This window comes from Acanthisitta chloris, unplaced genomic scaffold (genome assembly GCF_000695815.1).
Source record: "Acanthisitta chloris isolate BGI_N310 unplaced genomic scaffold, ASM69581v1 scaffold12059, whole genome shotgun sequence".
Classification (NCBI taxonomy): Eukaryota; Metazoa; Chordata; class Aves; order Passeriformes; family Acanthisittidae; genus Acanthisitta; species Acanthisitta chloris.
Window position 1 is genome coordinate 22151 of NW_008692012.1, and position 14121 is coordinate 36271.

Below are 14121 nucleotides of genomic sequence, written 5' to 3' on the forward strand. Positions count from 1 at the left end.
TAGATTCACCATCCCTGGAGGTTTTCAAGACGAGACTGGATGTGGCACTTGGTGCCATGATCTAGTAACAATGGTACGGTTGGACTCGATCTTTGAGGTCTTCTCCAACCTGGTTGATTCTATGATTCTATGCTTTTCCCCTTAAGAGAGTAAACTCTGTGTTTAGAAGGGATGCATATGATAAATGTTCTCGAGCTTCTGTCCTGGATTGGTTCATTGGCCAAATAACCGTTCGCCCTGCTGCAGTACCACGGACGTGCGGCAGGTGGCGCACGAGGCTGGGTTTTCACGGCGGTGCCACTTTGATCCCGCCTGGATCTAGCATCCCTTGCCACTCTTTTTGCGGTAGGAGAAAGAGATACGGAATAGAAAATAAACTACGAATGAAAGAAACCAAACAAAGCTACAAAGCTCTAGGAAACTATCTTGTAATATCTCTGAACTTACAGAAAAGCCTCTAAGGATTCTGCATTTCTTTCGTGTTCAACTGATTTGGGTTCATATTAAAACTACCTTTTCCTTGTTTTAGTATTGCAGCAGAGGTTTAGTTCTGACAAGCTAGCAACTAATCTGAGACCCCCTACACACGGCTGCTCCTCTGCCCAATCCTTCTGCAACAGAACTGCTGCCCACACTATTTGTCCTTTTCCACCCCCTCCTGCCTTCTTTAAGGCAGAGGTGGTGGTAGGGGGTAGGCTTAATAGTGGAGGAACCCACAAAGATTTCCCAACTCCTAAGCGTGTGCCCAAATTGCAAGGTTGCCCTTCTTTCCTGTAGTACAAAACCATTTGCAACACCATCACTTTACCTTCAAAGAGAGAATAAGGTCGGTCAGGAATACGACATCCATGTGCACCATACTCCAAACACCATTCAGCAAACTGGGGAACACATCAAAAATAATTTTATTTAAGACTGTGAAATGCAAGATTGAGTATCTGCCTATCACTAATAGGTACACAATGTAAAGCAGTGTAGGCAGACAACACACAAATCGTTATCTGAAATCAATGTGTCCTACTTCAGCCAAGACAAGGCCACAGTCAGGTTTCAGAATACAGATTTTCACAGCCTGAGTGTCAGTTTCAAAACAGTGTAATTAGGTTGTTAGACTTAACGTCTGCTTTTTGTAAATCAACCCTGCTACAGTCAGTGAAAAACACTGTAAGAACAGATAGACTCAGTCAAAATTTTCCTAATACTGTATCAGTTTCTGATCTGTCTTGATGCTTAATTTATCCACATACTCAAGACTTAGGGCTGTTTATGACATTTTGGTTTTATTTCACTTCTGTGCAACAATTTAGAGTATAAAATCTCCAACTGCTGTTACTTAGTTTTATTTATTTGCTCCCCCCAATCCTTATGAAAAGTTGTTATAAATACAGTTAGACAATTCATGTCATCGACATTCTGTTGCAGAAGATGAATTACCATTAAAAAGAGTTAACAATGTCTTTCTTGTGTTTGATCACCACTGCTGCAGTAGCTACATTAGACACACATGACTTACAAACCACATGTGGATCAATTTATTAACAACCATCTATTTCTCTTTTATGGCTCCTCAGCACATAAAGGGGCCACAAGTTCCCCTTGGCACTTCTGTGCTTGGATGCAAACCACTGCGTATTCAAAATACAGAGCAAAGATTCCTGCAAAGCAAAGAACTGAAAGGTTTCTCCCTACTTCCCCCTGAAACCTGGGCAACCTGCTAGCAAACAGATCATCCTAAGTAGAGGGTGCCCCAGCTCTGTTGAAGGCATATGGGGTGTAAGCATGATCCCAGAGCCATTGGTCTGTTCAGGTGTGGGCATCTCCTCCCTTCCTCCTCCCACCCTGTTGGGGATGGATTTCAATTCTCTTGGTAGTGGTATGAGCATGTATGCGAATATCTTCAGGAAACTCAGCAAAAAAACCACAAACATTGTGATCTACACCGATGTGGACAACTGATGAAACATTTCTGGCCTCCCTCCCAGGTATAAATCTTCAAACCAAGGTTTAATTCTCCCATGTAATCTTGTCTTGAATGTGAGGACTGAACAAGTTTGTGGCATGCTTCTAAGCTACAATCAATTCTTGCAACATTCCTATCTTATTGCATACCAGCCTTTATTATTACTTCCACCCTGGGAACTGCAACAGAAATTTTAAAAATGCACCCGAGGCCACTGAAGCATAACCATCCTTTACAAGTTCATAGCTACAGCATTACTCAGATCCAGTAATCCACATTAGTATCTTTAGTTTAACCAAGAGAAAAAAATAAAAAGCAAAATATCTTAGGAAGACATCTGCCATTATTTGTCACACAGATTGGACGAGCTTGCCACCAGCAGTGGCAATCACAACTCTGAGCAGCACAGGGCTCAGATGTTCTCTGCTGCCCCGAGCCCAGGATGACACAGCCCCTCTCTGACAGACAGGCCAGCTGGGAGCAGCTCAGCCTCCTGGGAGCATGTCTGATAATGCTAGAGAGGAGCTGTGAAGATGAAAGTGTGAAGCACAAATCAGGGGTCTCTTACCTTCAAGCTCTTCTGATTCACTTGTGAAACAGTTTCATGGCTCCCAAGAGGTAACTAGGGACTCCTGGGAAGACTCCTTCCCCTGGGCCTCATGTTTTCAGTGTGAACAAAGATCTCTGGGAGGGGAGCTATCTAGTTCTCTCAGTTACATGCTTTTAGGTACCAACATAACTGCATCCTTGCTTCCCTGCATGATTTGACTCAAAAAGAAGAGAATACCAGAATGCCAGACAAGCAAATTCCTTTGTCTGTTTCAAGGTTTCCCCTGCAAGGGCCTGGCTGAATGCTGGAGATACTAAACGGAGTGGCTGCAAATATGCTGCTAGACCTGACTATGCTGGGCACCTCCAGCAAGCAGTCTTTGGCCACTGTGCCACAACTTCCTTCTCAAAGGGATTTCAGGTACGTAACTGAGCCTTCTTCCTTTTTTGGCTTTGAAATAGAAATGCTTCTTTTCTCTAGCTTGCTGTGGTCAAATGTCAGGACTCTCCTGGGCCAGAAATGCAGCATCAACAGAAGCTGCCAATGCTGCCCAGAGCAACAGAGCATGTGCTAGCATGGAGGATGACAGGGAAAGCTGATAGCTGTGCTGACAGCAGTGCCTGCAGGGTGCTGTGGCTCACACATCAGCAGCAGCTGACTCCATGAGTAACAAAGCCACACACTTGCTGTGGGAGTACTAGGGGTTTAATTCCATCTCTACGGTGCAGGTATGCCTACAGGTGTCCTCATGGGGTGATGCTTTGGTAAATGTGAGACAAGCAGGAACTTTTTTAAGTTGTGCTGATATAGGACAGGCTGACAGCACAGAAGAACACAATAGTTTTACGTATGGCCAGGGCTCATCTAGAAGCAGCTCAGCAAATTTCAATGGCAATACTTTCAAAAAGGCCTCACCTAAATAGCTATGTATGCAATATGAAACCTAATGTCAGAGAATTAATCTGAAAAAAGATCCAACAAAAACCAAATCCAAACCAAAGTCTTACGAGATGAGGAAACAGGCAGAAAAAGCTTTCTCCTTTGGTAACTGCTAGCCTAGTTAGAGCTGATGGCAGAACCTGGAGAATTCCAGTGGAAAAACTCCTAGTGTGTCTTTCTCTGCAATTTGTATTAATGAAAACCTCTAAATGAGCAATTTAATAACTGTGTTTCAGAGCTCTAAAAGCTTCAAACAGGCACTAGTCTGAAAACAAATAATTACAAAAGACTAAAATAGTATTGCTTGAGGAGCTCAGGAGAACAGTGAATATCTCAATGGAATAATTAGCACCACATAACCATCAGTCTCTTATTGTTCAGGCAAGCTAATTTTCAGACTACAAATTTCTTCTGAATCCATGTTTAGTTCCTCCCCTCTTACAGAACATTTGCATTTCATTCTGCATATTAAGACAGTGTGTGCTCCACATACACAGCTGAAGTCATCCAAAGTGTGCGTAAGGGGAGCAAGTAGGACCCTGTTGTCCCACCCAACACAGCCAGCACAGCCAGCTCCAGTGCCTAACAGCCTCTGTCCCACCCAACACAGCCAGCTCCAGTGCCTAACAGCCTACTCTGATCACAGCACACCCCGGCACAGCATTGTGATGTGAAAGGGAACAGTGATTTTGTTAGGATGCTGCAGAGCTCACCTTGCAAGCTCGGTAGAGGTACTTTTTGTCCTGAGTTAGGTTATAGAGAGACAAGAAGGAGTAGCCATTGCCAGCAGTACCATGGCAGATCCCGTATCCTTTTCTCAATAAACCTCTCTGCCAGATGACATCACTACAATCCATAGCATCTTTCAAGTATTTATCCTCTTTAAAAGTCTGTGGAATAAAACCAGAGAATAAACACACATAAATTAAATACTAATGAAAACAAAAGGAAGCTGCACCTGAAGCTGCTGTTGTGGGGTTTTTCCATACACAATTTATTTTGAATTTTAATAAACCATTCCTTATAGACTTGCCTTTCTTTTCTTACTAAGTTGTTTCTCCTTTCCCTGCATGGAAAAAGACAGAACTTCTCAAGTTTTTGTTTCTGAAATCAAGACTCAGGTTCAAGGCCTTTGTTTCTACAACCTATAATCTGTTTGAAGGGTATGTGGTCCTATTTTCACTACACCCTCCATTCCCAAACCAGGATTTGAAAATACAGTAGTGTAACTCTGCCTTCAAGAAATGTAAAACAGAATACTGGACATCAAATCTGGTCCTAAAGGGCTAGGTCCTGGTATTCCTGACTAATTGTTCTTGGTTACTCAACGTCTGCCTTCAGTTCCATGTCAAAAATGCACAAGAATTTCTCTTTGCATAGCACAGGTCTCTTCTCTGTCACAAGTACAAGTAGGAACACTCCATTGCCTTGACAAGTACTTGTATTAGAAATACTCAGAAGCACTAGCCAGTTCAAGCAAAGGACCAATTTTGCAGAGTTTATTGCAACTGAAGTGCATTTTGGACAGAGAGTACATCCAGAGAGTAGCAAACAAAACCAAGTAATTTAGCTGAACACTACCAGAACTCCATGTTCATAAGGATACTTTTTTGGTCACCTTTGCCTAAATCACTCTACGTATCAACAAGATCAAAAAAACCCCAAAACATCCCAACAAAAAAAGGCCCCAAAACCAAACCTGATGTACTACTGTAAACTCTGTCCTTTGGAGACGGCATCCTCTGCCAGGCTATTTAACAAGGTAATAGAAGCAATTAACATGCAAGATTCTTAAATCCACAAGCTTGATAAAGAAAGTTCCTCTCTCTGAACATGGTTTGCCAGCTGTAACATTTTGAATTAAGACTTGGAAGCAGCATTTGATTTCCAGGACAAACACTGCTACCTGTTATCACAAGTGCCTGTGCTTGGAATGAAAGCACAGCCAGCAAAACATACTCTCAGTTTTTCCTATTACTGCTTCATAAAGTAGAATACAAAGAGTGAAAAAAAATCACATGTCCCATCACCTTAAACATAAAAAGAAGCCAAAAATGAGACTTCTAAAGAGAACTCGGTCCTATCCCTCTTTTCTCCTGTAAAATATTTTGTTCTGGGGAAAGCATCACATTGGCAAAGGAGAGGGGGGACAGTGTTAAGTCAAATCTCCTACCACAGCCCAATGAAAAAGCAACTGTGACTGCTGCTATATTCAGCAACACTGTAAAAGAATTCCAGTTCACGTTTCAGGAAGCAGCATGAGTAATTATTCCATAAACCAAGCCTGCTTTTCTTCAGCCCACCCAAAGGCCGAGCAGGAAATCTGTCAAGGAGGGCTGTCAAAAGCAAGAATCAATTTGCATAGATTTAATTAAATGGCATACTTTCAAATGTCATGCAAATCAGAAGTGCACAAGAGAGAGGTAGCAAACCTAGTTAAGAATGAAAAAGGGCAAACAGTAGGCTTGGGGCAGCTCAGCAGTTATATTTATGGCCTAGAAGGGACCTGGGATCTTTGCTCTGATGTTAAGTTCTCAAGAGATATATCTTAATAATATGTAATTTATGGAAGACACTTTTTTGCAAGGCGCATGAACCTACACTTCTGAAAACCAACATAATTGTTAAAACTCTTGGGATGAAGATTCAAAGAATTTAGGTCAGTGTTCTCACACTTGGGCCTCTGATGCCAAATTGTTTAAATACATGGCCCTTTTCCAAGAAAGTCTGAAGACTAGTAAATATTAGCACCCTGAGAAGCAATTTTACCCACTTATTTTCTCTTTACAAACATAACAATGTATGTATTTTGAAACACACTTAGCCTAGGGTTCTAGTTTAAAAGTCTAGATCTAGAAAGACATGGACAGGCAAGCATACAGGTCTCTCTGTAAATAATAGAGGTCTATACCAACACAAAATGATTCACCTTATAAGCTTGCATGAGCATGTGGATGACTCCGGGGGCACCATGGCACCAGTGAACTAGTCTGTCAGTCTCATTGCTCAGTGACGACGGGTAGTTCCCAGACCGGAATTTTTTATGACGCACATAGTCAATGCTTGGCTTCACCAGCTCTGCCAGGGTCTCCTGGTCCACATTTGCAATTGGCTAAAGAAAACATTAAAAAAACCCAAACATTACCAAACCCATAAACAGAAGTAGTAACAAATCGTGTGATGACACTTAATTCTCCAATCTATTTTCAAGTACCCTACATACATGCCCTTTATCCAAGTACTGTGAATCACTTCATACAGATTTAATAAATGCTTATAATACCCTTGTGAAGAGCATTTTTACAGTTACTCCAGAGACAAAGAAATTGGGGCACCAAGTTGTTACCTGTTTTACTGGAGGTGACACAGAAAGATTATGGAAGAACTGAGAACAGAACACGGATTTCAAGACACCCAGGCCTCTCTATATACCTTGAAACAGGGAGAACACTTACAGGAGGAAGATGGTTTTATAGTTGTGGCACTCATAATACACACTTAAAACATATCAGGTTACACATTTTGTTTTAAAAATAACTATGTCCCAGCAAATGAAGAAGAGTGTATATAGCAGCATACCTGGCAAAGGTTTATGAAGGTTAAAGTTCTCCATCCGAAACAAAATTCCCCAATGCTATGGGCTATAAACCCACATTCCCAATTTCAGAAACAATAGCTACCTCACTAGCTAACTAAGCATCTCTGTGCTACAAACTCATCCTTTGATTGCTCGTCTGAATTTCCTTTCTCATTTTTGTTATTTAGTTTACACCCTTGCCAAATGGAGAATACATCCATCAGCCTGCATGCTTCTTGTAACTACAGGTTTAGAAGCCAAGTAACTGCTGGGTCTGCAGTTGCTCTTTGTTGGCATTCCCTCCTCTACCAGCCCATTTCACAGCATTTCAATAACAGAGCTCTCTATTTTTACACAACTTACATGATTTCTGGAATTCCCGCAGACACTGGAGCCTACAGGAGCCTAATAACTGAGCCTATTCTTTTCATAACTTGTCTTTATTGCTGATTCAATGTCATAAAATTTCCATTTCCCACCAGCTCCAGCACATTTTCATTCAACAGGTGTGCACACTCCTACAACTGAAAGTCTGACAGCCAAGTGAAGGAAAACTTTGAATAGCTGTACTTTGCATAACCTGATGAAACCAAAAGCTTCTATTACACCTCAGCCAGGAAACTTTTGCTAGACTTCTATCTACCTTCAAGCAGACTCCAGCTCTGCACTTTTCTGAGTGGAACAGAAACCTTCACACATTGCTCCTCAGAAGTACACCTGAATATAGATCAGGTTTTCCTCATTTGGTGTGGGAGGGATGGGGAAAAGATGAAACTCTGATATGCCATCTTCTTCTGCAGTGGATGACTCAACTTTGCATGACTCACAATATTTAATGTACAGTGAAAAGATGGTAATCTAATGCTGCATAAACAATGGCTTTGTGGTAATTCTTAAAAGCAGCAATTACATGTAAAGGAAAAATAGTTACGATTCAAACATGTAGACAGAGTAGCTTTTGCTCAAACCAAAAAGCACTGTGCCATTACTTCTGCTATCAGCCTTGAATAGTAAATGAAGGATGGAGCCTTTAAAGAGACTTCTTTGGAGGACTGGATGTTTCTCAGAAAATCTAGCAGAGCCAGGGAAGGAAAAATGGAAACCAGAAAGATGAGGGAGCCAGAAGGGGGTGGACAACCCTGCTGAAAAAAGCAGTAAGCAAAGATAAGAGCACAGTAAATCAGAGAAGCCTGAGGCCCCAGTGGGATGGTCACTGCAGAAAATGGCTGCAGAAGGTTAAGACATGCCCCCAGGTAGCAGAACAGTAGCCACTTCCATAGCAAAGTCAGCTGCTTTAACTGGACCTACTGGTGGAAGTGTGTGACCTAATTTGAAACAGATAGGGAGAAGTCACAGCATCTTTTCCAAGTGAGGAACAGCTGAGCAGTGGCAACACCAAATACCAGCTCAGTCACTTCTGCTGTGAACATTCATACACAGCTTTAGGCTGCAAAGATATACAGTCTTTCCACCTGCCTGAAGGAAAGTTATTTTGCATGAGCTGGTAAGGAAATTAATGAAAAACCAGAAATAGGTGCAATACAATTTTGCAGCTCTATGGCCATCTTCTGTAATGAATCTTAATCCTCTTTTACCAGATTGTAAAACAGAAATAAGATACACAGGTCTGTTTGAAGATCACCATAATCCTGTTGGAGAATCTCAGGGCAATGGGGAACTGATTTAAGTGTGGGAAAGAACAGACATACAGAAGAGAGGAATCTCACTCAGGACAGCAGAAAGAAGAGAGCAGGGGTCATACATACACTAAGGACTATCAGACTTTCATGTAAGAAATAGGGAGATAAGGAAAAAAAAAAATCTAAATATTAAAAGCATACTGCAGACTAATGTGTGATTAAGGATAGTCTTCCCAAAGCATCAAGACAGTGAAGAAAGCCCCAAAACACCAGAGAGAAGAGGAAGGGCACAAAGGACAGGAGGCACCAGCAGTGCACTCATTTAAAAATAACAAAAAAATGAAGAGTGATAGATGGTGACAGCAAATATTTAGCTGGTCTAACTGTAGGCACCAGAAGAAATAGGAAGATGAGAGAAAGCACCTCACCATCTCTGCTGAGGACAAGAAACAAGATCCTGGAAAGCCAGTGAACTGAACTACACTCACAAGTTAATTGACTCTAATGGGAGGATAGCCTAGCCACAGTTTTCTTCTGCTGTACCTCAGGGTCTGAGGTAGTATCTCTGCACAGAAACTAGTCAGACCATGCTGCAGTCTAACTCCCAACTGTGAGACCCTGACCCAGCACAGCACTGCACATGCATGAAAGCTGAAGATAAGATCCTCTGATGCAAAACAAGAAATCACTGCTGCTTCACCCCAGTCCACAGAAGATACTCTTACCTGCATGAGCATGTAATAGATCCCAGACATTCCATGGGCAGCTCCAACATACTGCTTCCTGTGCCACTGGTACAACAGAGGACAACGGTCTGTTTTCCGCTCCTCCTTTGAAAAGTTTTTCCCTGATTCAATAATAGCATCTATTACCTAAGGAAAAGAACATACCCCATCCATCTGTCTCACTTTCTTTGATTCAGAGGGTTTTGCTTTGGCATGACTAAAACCACAGTAACGCATAAGCCACAATAAACAGCAATAGGACAACAACATTCAATTCATTTGGATTTGAGTGTTGAGGTAGAAATGGTATTTTTCCTTAGTGATGGAATCACTTATATTTTTAGAGCAGAAATATAATATAGAAATATTTCTAAACACTTTTTTCCAGGCCTGCCTTCTCTGGTTCTGGTATCTGCAAAACAGTCATGCATATTCCCCACACTGAATTCTCCTTCCTTTCACTTAAACACTTCCACACTTCTGTCTTAAGGTTTTTTTGTGACAGTGACTCAGCCTCAAATGTTCTGAAACTACTTACAATATAGTCTGATTTCCATGGCTGGACATGGACCCACCCACACTGGCCTGTCTCAGTCCCAGCTGGGGAGCAGGGAAAGGGGGAAGGGATTGGAGGGACAGAAGAAACTGGATTCCCAGTTCTAGGTCCCTCTTCTCTGCAGCATCCCCTCTCTTAATCATTTGAATTATGCAAGGGAGTGATCCCTGTTCAACCTCACTGATGCTGTGACACTGGAGAGAGAAAAGTATCTTACCTCTTTGATAACAGACTGTGGGACAGTGTCTGGACCAATTTCAGTATTTAGGTACAGCAAGGCATACAGGTAACCTGCTCTGCCATAAAGCAGCTCATCTGGAAGTTCATTATCTGTGCTTATGACTGTCCTTTGGAGCTGCAACAACCTGCATCAGACAAGGAAGGCGAGGAGAGAATCTTCTGTAGAGACCATAGTAACTATGCATTGTACAAGCATAGTTACAATCAAAGTTACAATAGTTACAAAAGCTACAATCATAGTGACAATCAAGTTACATAGTTACAATCAAACCAGGAGCAAAACAAGCGGTGAAGCCCCACCACTTTCCTTCAGTCACCCCCAGTTCAGCTGGCTGCCAGGTTTACACACAGGAGCTCTGCATGCTGGCCATCCCTGAGAGAGAAAACTATGAGCCAGAGCCAGGATAGCACTACTGCTACAGTTGTCAGGCTTTTATGCAGACAGAAACAGATGTATAGGTGCAGGGTATGGGTTGAAGGAGGCTGGAGAGCTACTCCAACAAAGAAAAAACCTCCTGGAGCCTCTAGGAATTTCACCAAAGTGAGCAACCCTTAGCTGTAGATGCATAAGAGGGGGAAAAAACCAAACACACAAAAACCCAATACCACCTTTCAACCCTCCCTCTCCCAAGATAACACATTGCCTCAAAGGTTTAGCACCCTAGTTTTGAAAAGGACACTGGTATTATGCACAAGTGTTTTGCTTGACTTTAGCACTGAAAAAAAGCAAAAACGAAAACCCAAAAAAACCTTTGGGCTGGCCATCATAACTCCCATTTTCTCCAAAGAGACTCCTGCTATTACTCCACCACTCTGCATGAGCACTGAGATGGATCAGAGATCTGTTTTCCTGCCCACTCCTTCCCTGTCTCTTCCTATCTTTTGTGATTAAATTGGTAACCAGATGAAACCATGGCGATGATCACATTTACACTGGGGGAGGGGAAAACCAATCCAGATTATGACTAAATTGAATTCCCAGATCTCCCCCCGTCACTATTTCTCGGCAGAAATGTTAGCATTAACATCACGCCAGAGCAAAACTACTGACCTCAATCGTGTGCTTATGCTGTTACTGCTTAATACCATGAAAAAGTCATTCTTTAAAAAAAAAAAAGTGCTTTATATTATTATTCCTTTCTTGGAACTATAATTTGGACTTAGAATTAAGTTATTTTATTCTAAACTGTCCACTGTGTCATTGTTGAAATAATACAACTGGACAGCTACAAGGTAAAAAGTTAAAAGTGAAATTATAGATTACATTTTGACGTCAATTACGTTCCACTCAGCTGGTGTCATGAGTATATTTGTAAACAAAAAGGAAGAAAATAAATAAAAAAAATCAAACTAAACTCCTTTTCAATACTCCTCCTAGAAATTAATTTCCAAGCAGAGACAAGACTAAAAGACTTGCTGCTAATCTCCTTTTGCTACACTCACGCTTCATGCCTTACAGCAGCACTGCTTTCCTAGCTACATCCAAAATGGCATGCCAAAATTTACTGCCAGTTTTAAAAGCAAAAAAACCCAAACCCAACACTCATTTCAAAACTGAAATATTTATTCAGGAACAGCAGCAGAGATTAATCACACTAGGATTCTAGATTAGAAAAAGCCTGACTACATTTCCAAATATAAACCAGAATGGAGATGAGGACATAACCCCAGTCACAAGTTCCGGTAGCCTAAGGTATGCTGCTGGACAACTAGCAGGTGGATTGCTGGTGCCAAATGCAAACCCCACAGGGTTCCAGTGCTCCTAGCCCTTGCTGGAACAGCAACCAGCTCCATACCAGCAAAGGCGCAGTCAATTCCCAAATGAAGCTACATCTAAATCGGATTTCTTCAGATATTTGTTACATTTAGATTACTTTGAAAAGGGGCTGGAATTTTTCAGGCCACCCTTTACATGCTCTGCCCTTGCAAACAGTTGCTCTTTGTTTTATTACATCTTTGCTACATATCACTTAGATGTAGCATGTTTCTGTCTGGCTGTTTCCAAATCCTGTAGATTCATTACATGTTTTGCAATGAACCTACAATTAAGACCTACTCTTTACAGGAAGCATCACATACTGCACAAGCACTACATACTGCCAACGACGAGTGTGCAGCTTTTGTTGAATGTTACTTCAATGTGATAAAATCAAAACGTGCACGCACTACAGATATGCCCAGGACATCCTGTCCTGACAGCAATAGAGGACTCAAGATAACCTCCTAAATATGAATCAAGTGTAAGCCAGCTTTAAAAAGATAAAGCCTATTTTGTATTCTTCTACTGAAAATATATCAGGGGAGAAAGTGTCCCATTATTTAATCCTGTCCTCTAAAACTCCACTTGCAAAAGTTACTGAACCAATGCTCTCTACAAATGAAAGGCAAGGTTTTCACCACCATTAACCACTTACTTGGCAACACATTCTTTAGATTCACTGTCATTTTTGAGTTTGTGATAAACCACTGCACCCACTGCCAATGGCCCAGCATCACCACAGAGGAAAGTAACTCTTCTGCCATTCAGATTGCGAAGGATTCTCTTCACATAATCAAGAGATCGCTGCAAATGGCTCTGTTTTTTCGTGACACGGTACAGTTGCAGATATAAGAGGGCAATACCTGAAACAAACACGTGAAGAAGAGATAGTTTCACTTACTTTTCCTTACAAGTACATCATATTCCCCTCTTTGGTGCCTCTGAACCAGCTACTCAAATGTGAACAGGTATTTGGACAATAAAAACATATGAGTCAAGGGTTCCAGCTTATGCAACATGAAGGCATCAGGCCATCTATTTTGATTACATTTCAATTTGGATTCTGGCAAAAAAAAAAAAAAAAATCAGAAGGCCAATGGTAGACTTATCGTTTCCAGAAAACGAAGAAAATTCATGACACAGGCCTCAATGCTTGGTGAAGAAATCACTGAAGTTTCAAAGTGTTCATGACAATAATTGTACAATACTCATCTATCACATGCAAAACCTGACTTATTTCCCATTCGATTTGTAAAAGGATCTTTCGACGAGTTTTTAGATTCAACTTTCCAAGGTCTTTATAACCCTTAATGTATTTCACAAGAAAATTATGAGCTTGTACAAGTCCAGCTGGCTTGTAGAAGTCGGAAAGCAAAGAATTCCTCAGAGAATGCTAATTCGTAAAAGGAGCTTTTGACGAGTTTTTAGATTCAACTTACCAAGGTATTTATAACCCTTAATGTATTTCACACGAAAATTATGAGCTTGTACAAGTCAAGCTGGCTTGTAGAAGTCCGAAAGCAAAGAATTCCTCAGAGAATGCTGGAAGGTGCTGCCAAGCTTCACTCCCTTAAACTAATTAGTTTTCCATTAAAGCAAACGCTACCAAGCTTCACTCCCTCAAACTAATTAGTTTTCCATTAAAGCAAAATACAAAACTCTAAAAGTTGCAACAATGTAGACCCAAGAAATCCATCTAAGTGGATGTCTATTGGCCAATTACAAGCATACATGTAGCAGAAGTAAAACAAGTACCTCCAGACTACATTGTAACTCAAACTCATTTCTGAAGAGGGAGAGCACTCTGTTGAGCCTCACCTAAAGCCATGTACACACCAGGCCCACTTAGCTCACAGAGAAGCTACCTGAGTAGTACAAGAACAAAAGCACCACAGAATGCTGGTACATCCTCAGACGTTCCCTGGATTGGCTCTGAACAAGCCTCTCTAGATGAGTCCAAGAAGAAAGCTGCAGAGCTTGGGTAGCCCAATTCAGTGTCACAGGAACTTGTGGGCTATTTACAGGGATTTCTGGAATCTGTTTTTATGTTGCAACAAAAGCATAGATATCTGAGCTTGACCAAAGGATGATCAGAAGAGTAGCTATGAAATCCAGTTCACCCAGTGCTTCCTAGAGCAACACCCTTAAAATGGCTCCTCCAAGACATCTGGCACA

General features: G+C 41.4%; 1 protein-coding gene across 1 annotated transcript in view; it reads right to left on the bottom strand.

Moving 5' to 3' along the window:
- The window catches only part of LANCL2 (LanC lantibiotic synthetase component C-like 2 (bacterial)), a gene marked incomplete at its 5' end in the record, with an annotated part of 14273 nt that extends 1464 nt beyond the window's left edge, over positions 1 to 12809 (bottom strand). Inside the window, 6 exons of the mRNA XM_009082493.1 lie at positions 809 to 881; positions 4163 to 4339; positions 6379 to 6561; positions 9392 to 9538; positions 10165 to 10312; positions 12602 to 12809. Coding sequence (XP_009080741.1) covers positions 809 to 881; positions 4163 to 4339; positions 6379 to 6561; positions 9392 to 9538; positions 10165 to 10312; positions 12602 to 12809 — 936 coding nt within the window. The remainder of the gene's footprint in view (positions 1 to 808; positions 882 to 4162; positions 4340 to 6378; positions 6562 to 9391; positions 9539 to 10164; positions 10313 to 12601) is intronic.
- Between the last annotated feature and the right edge of the window lie 1312 nt (positions 12810 to 14121).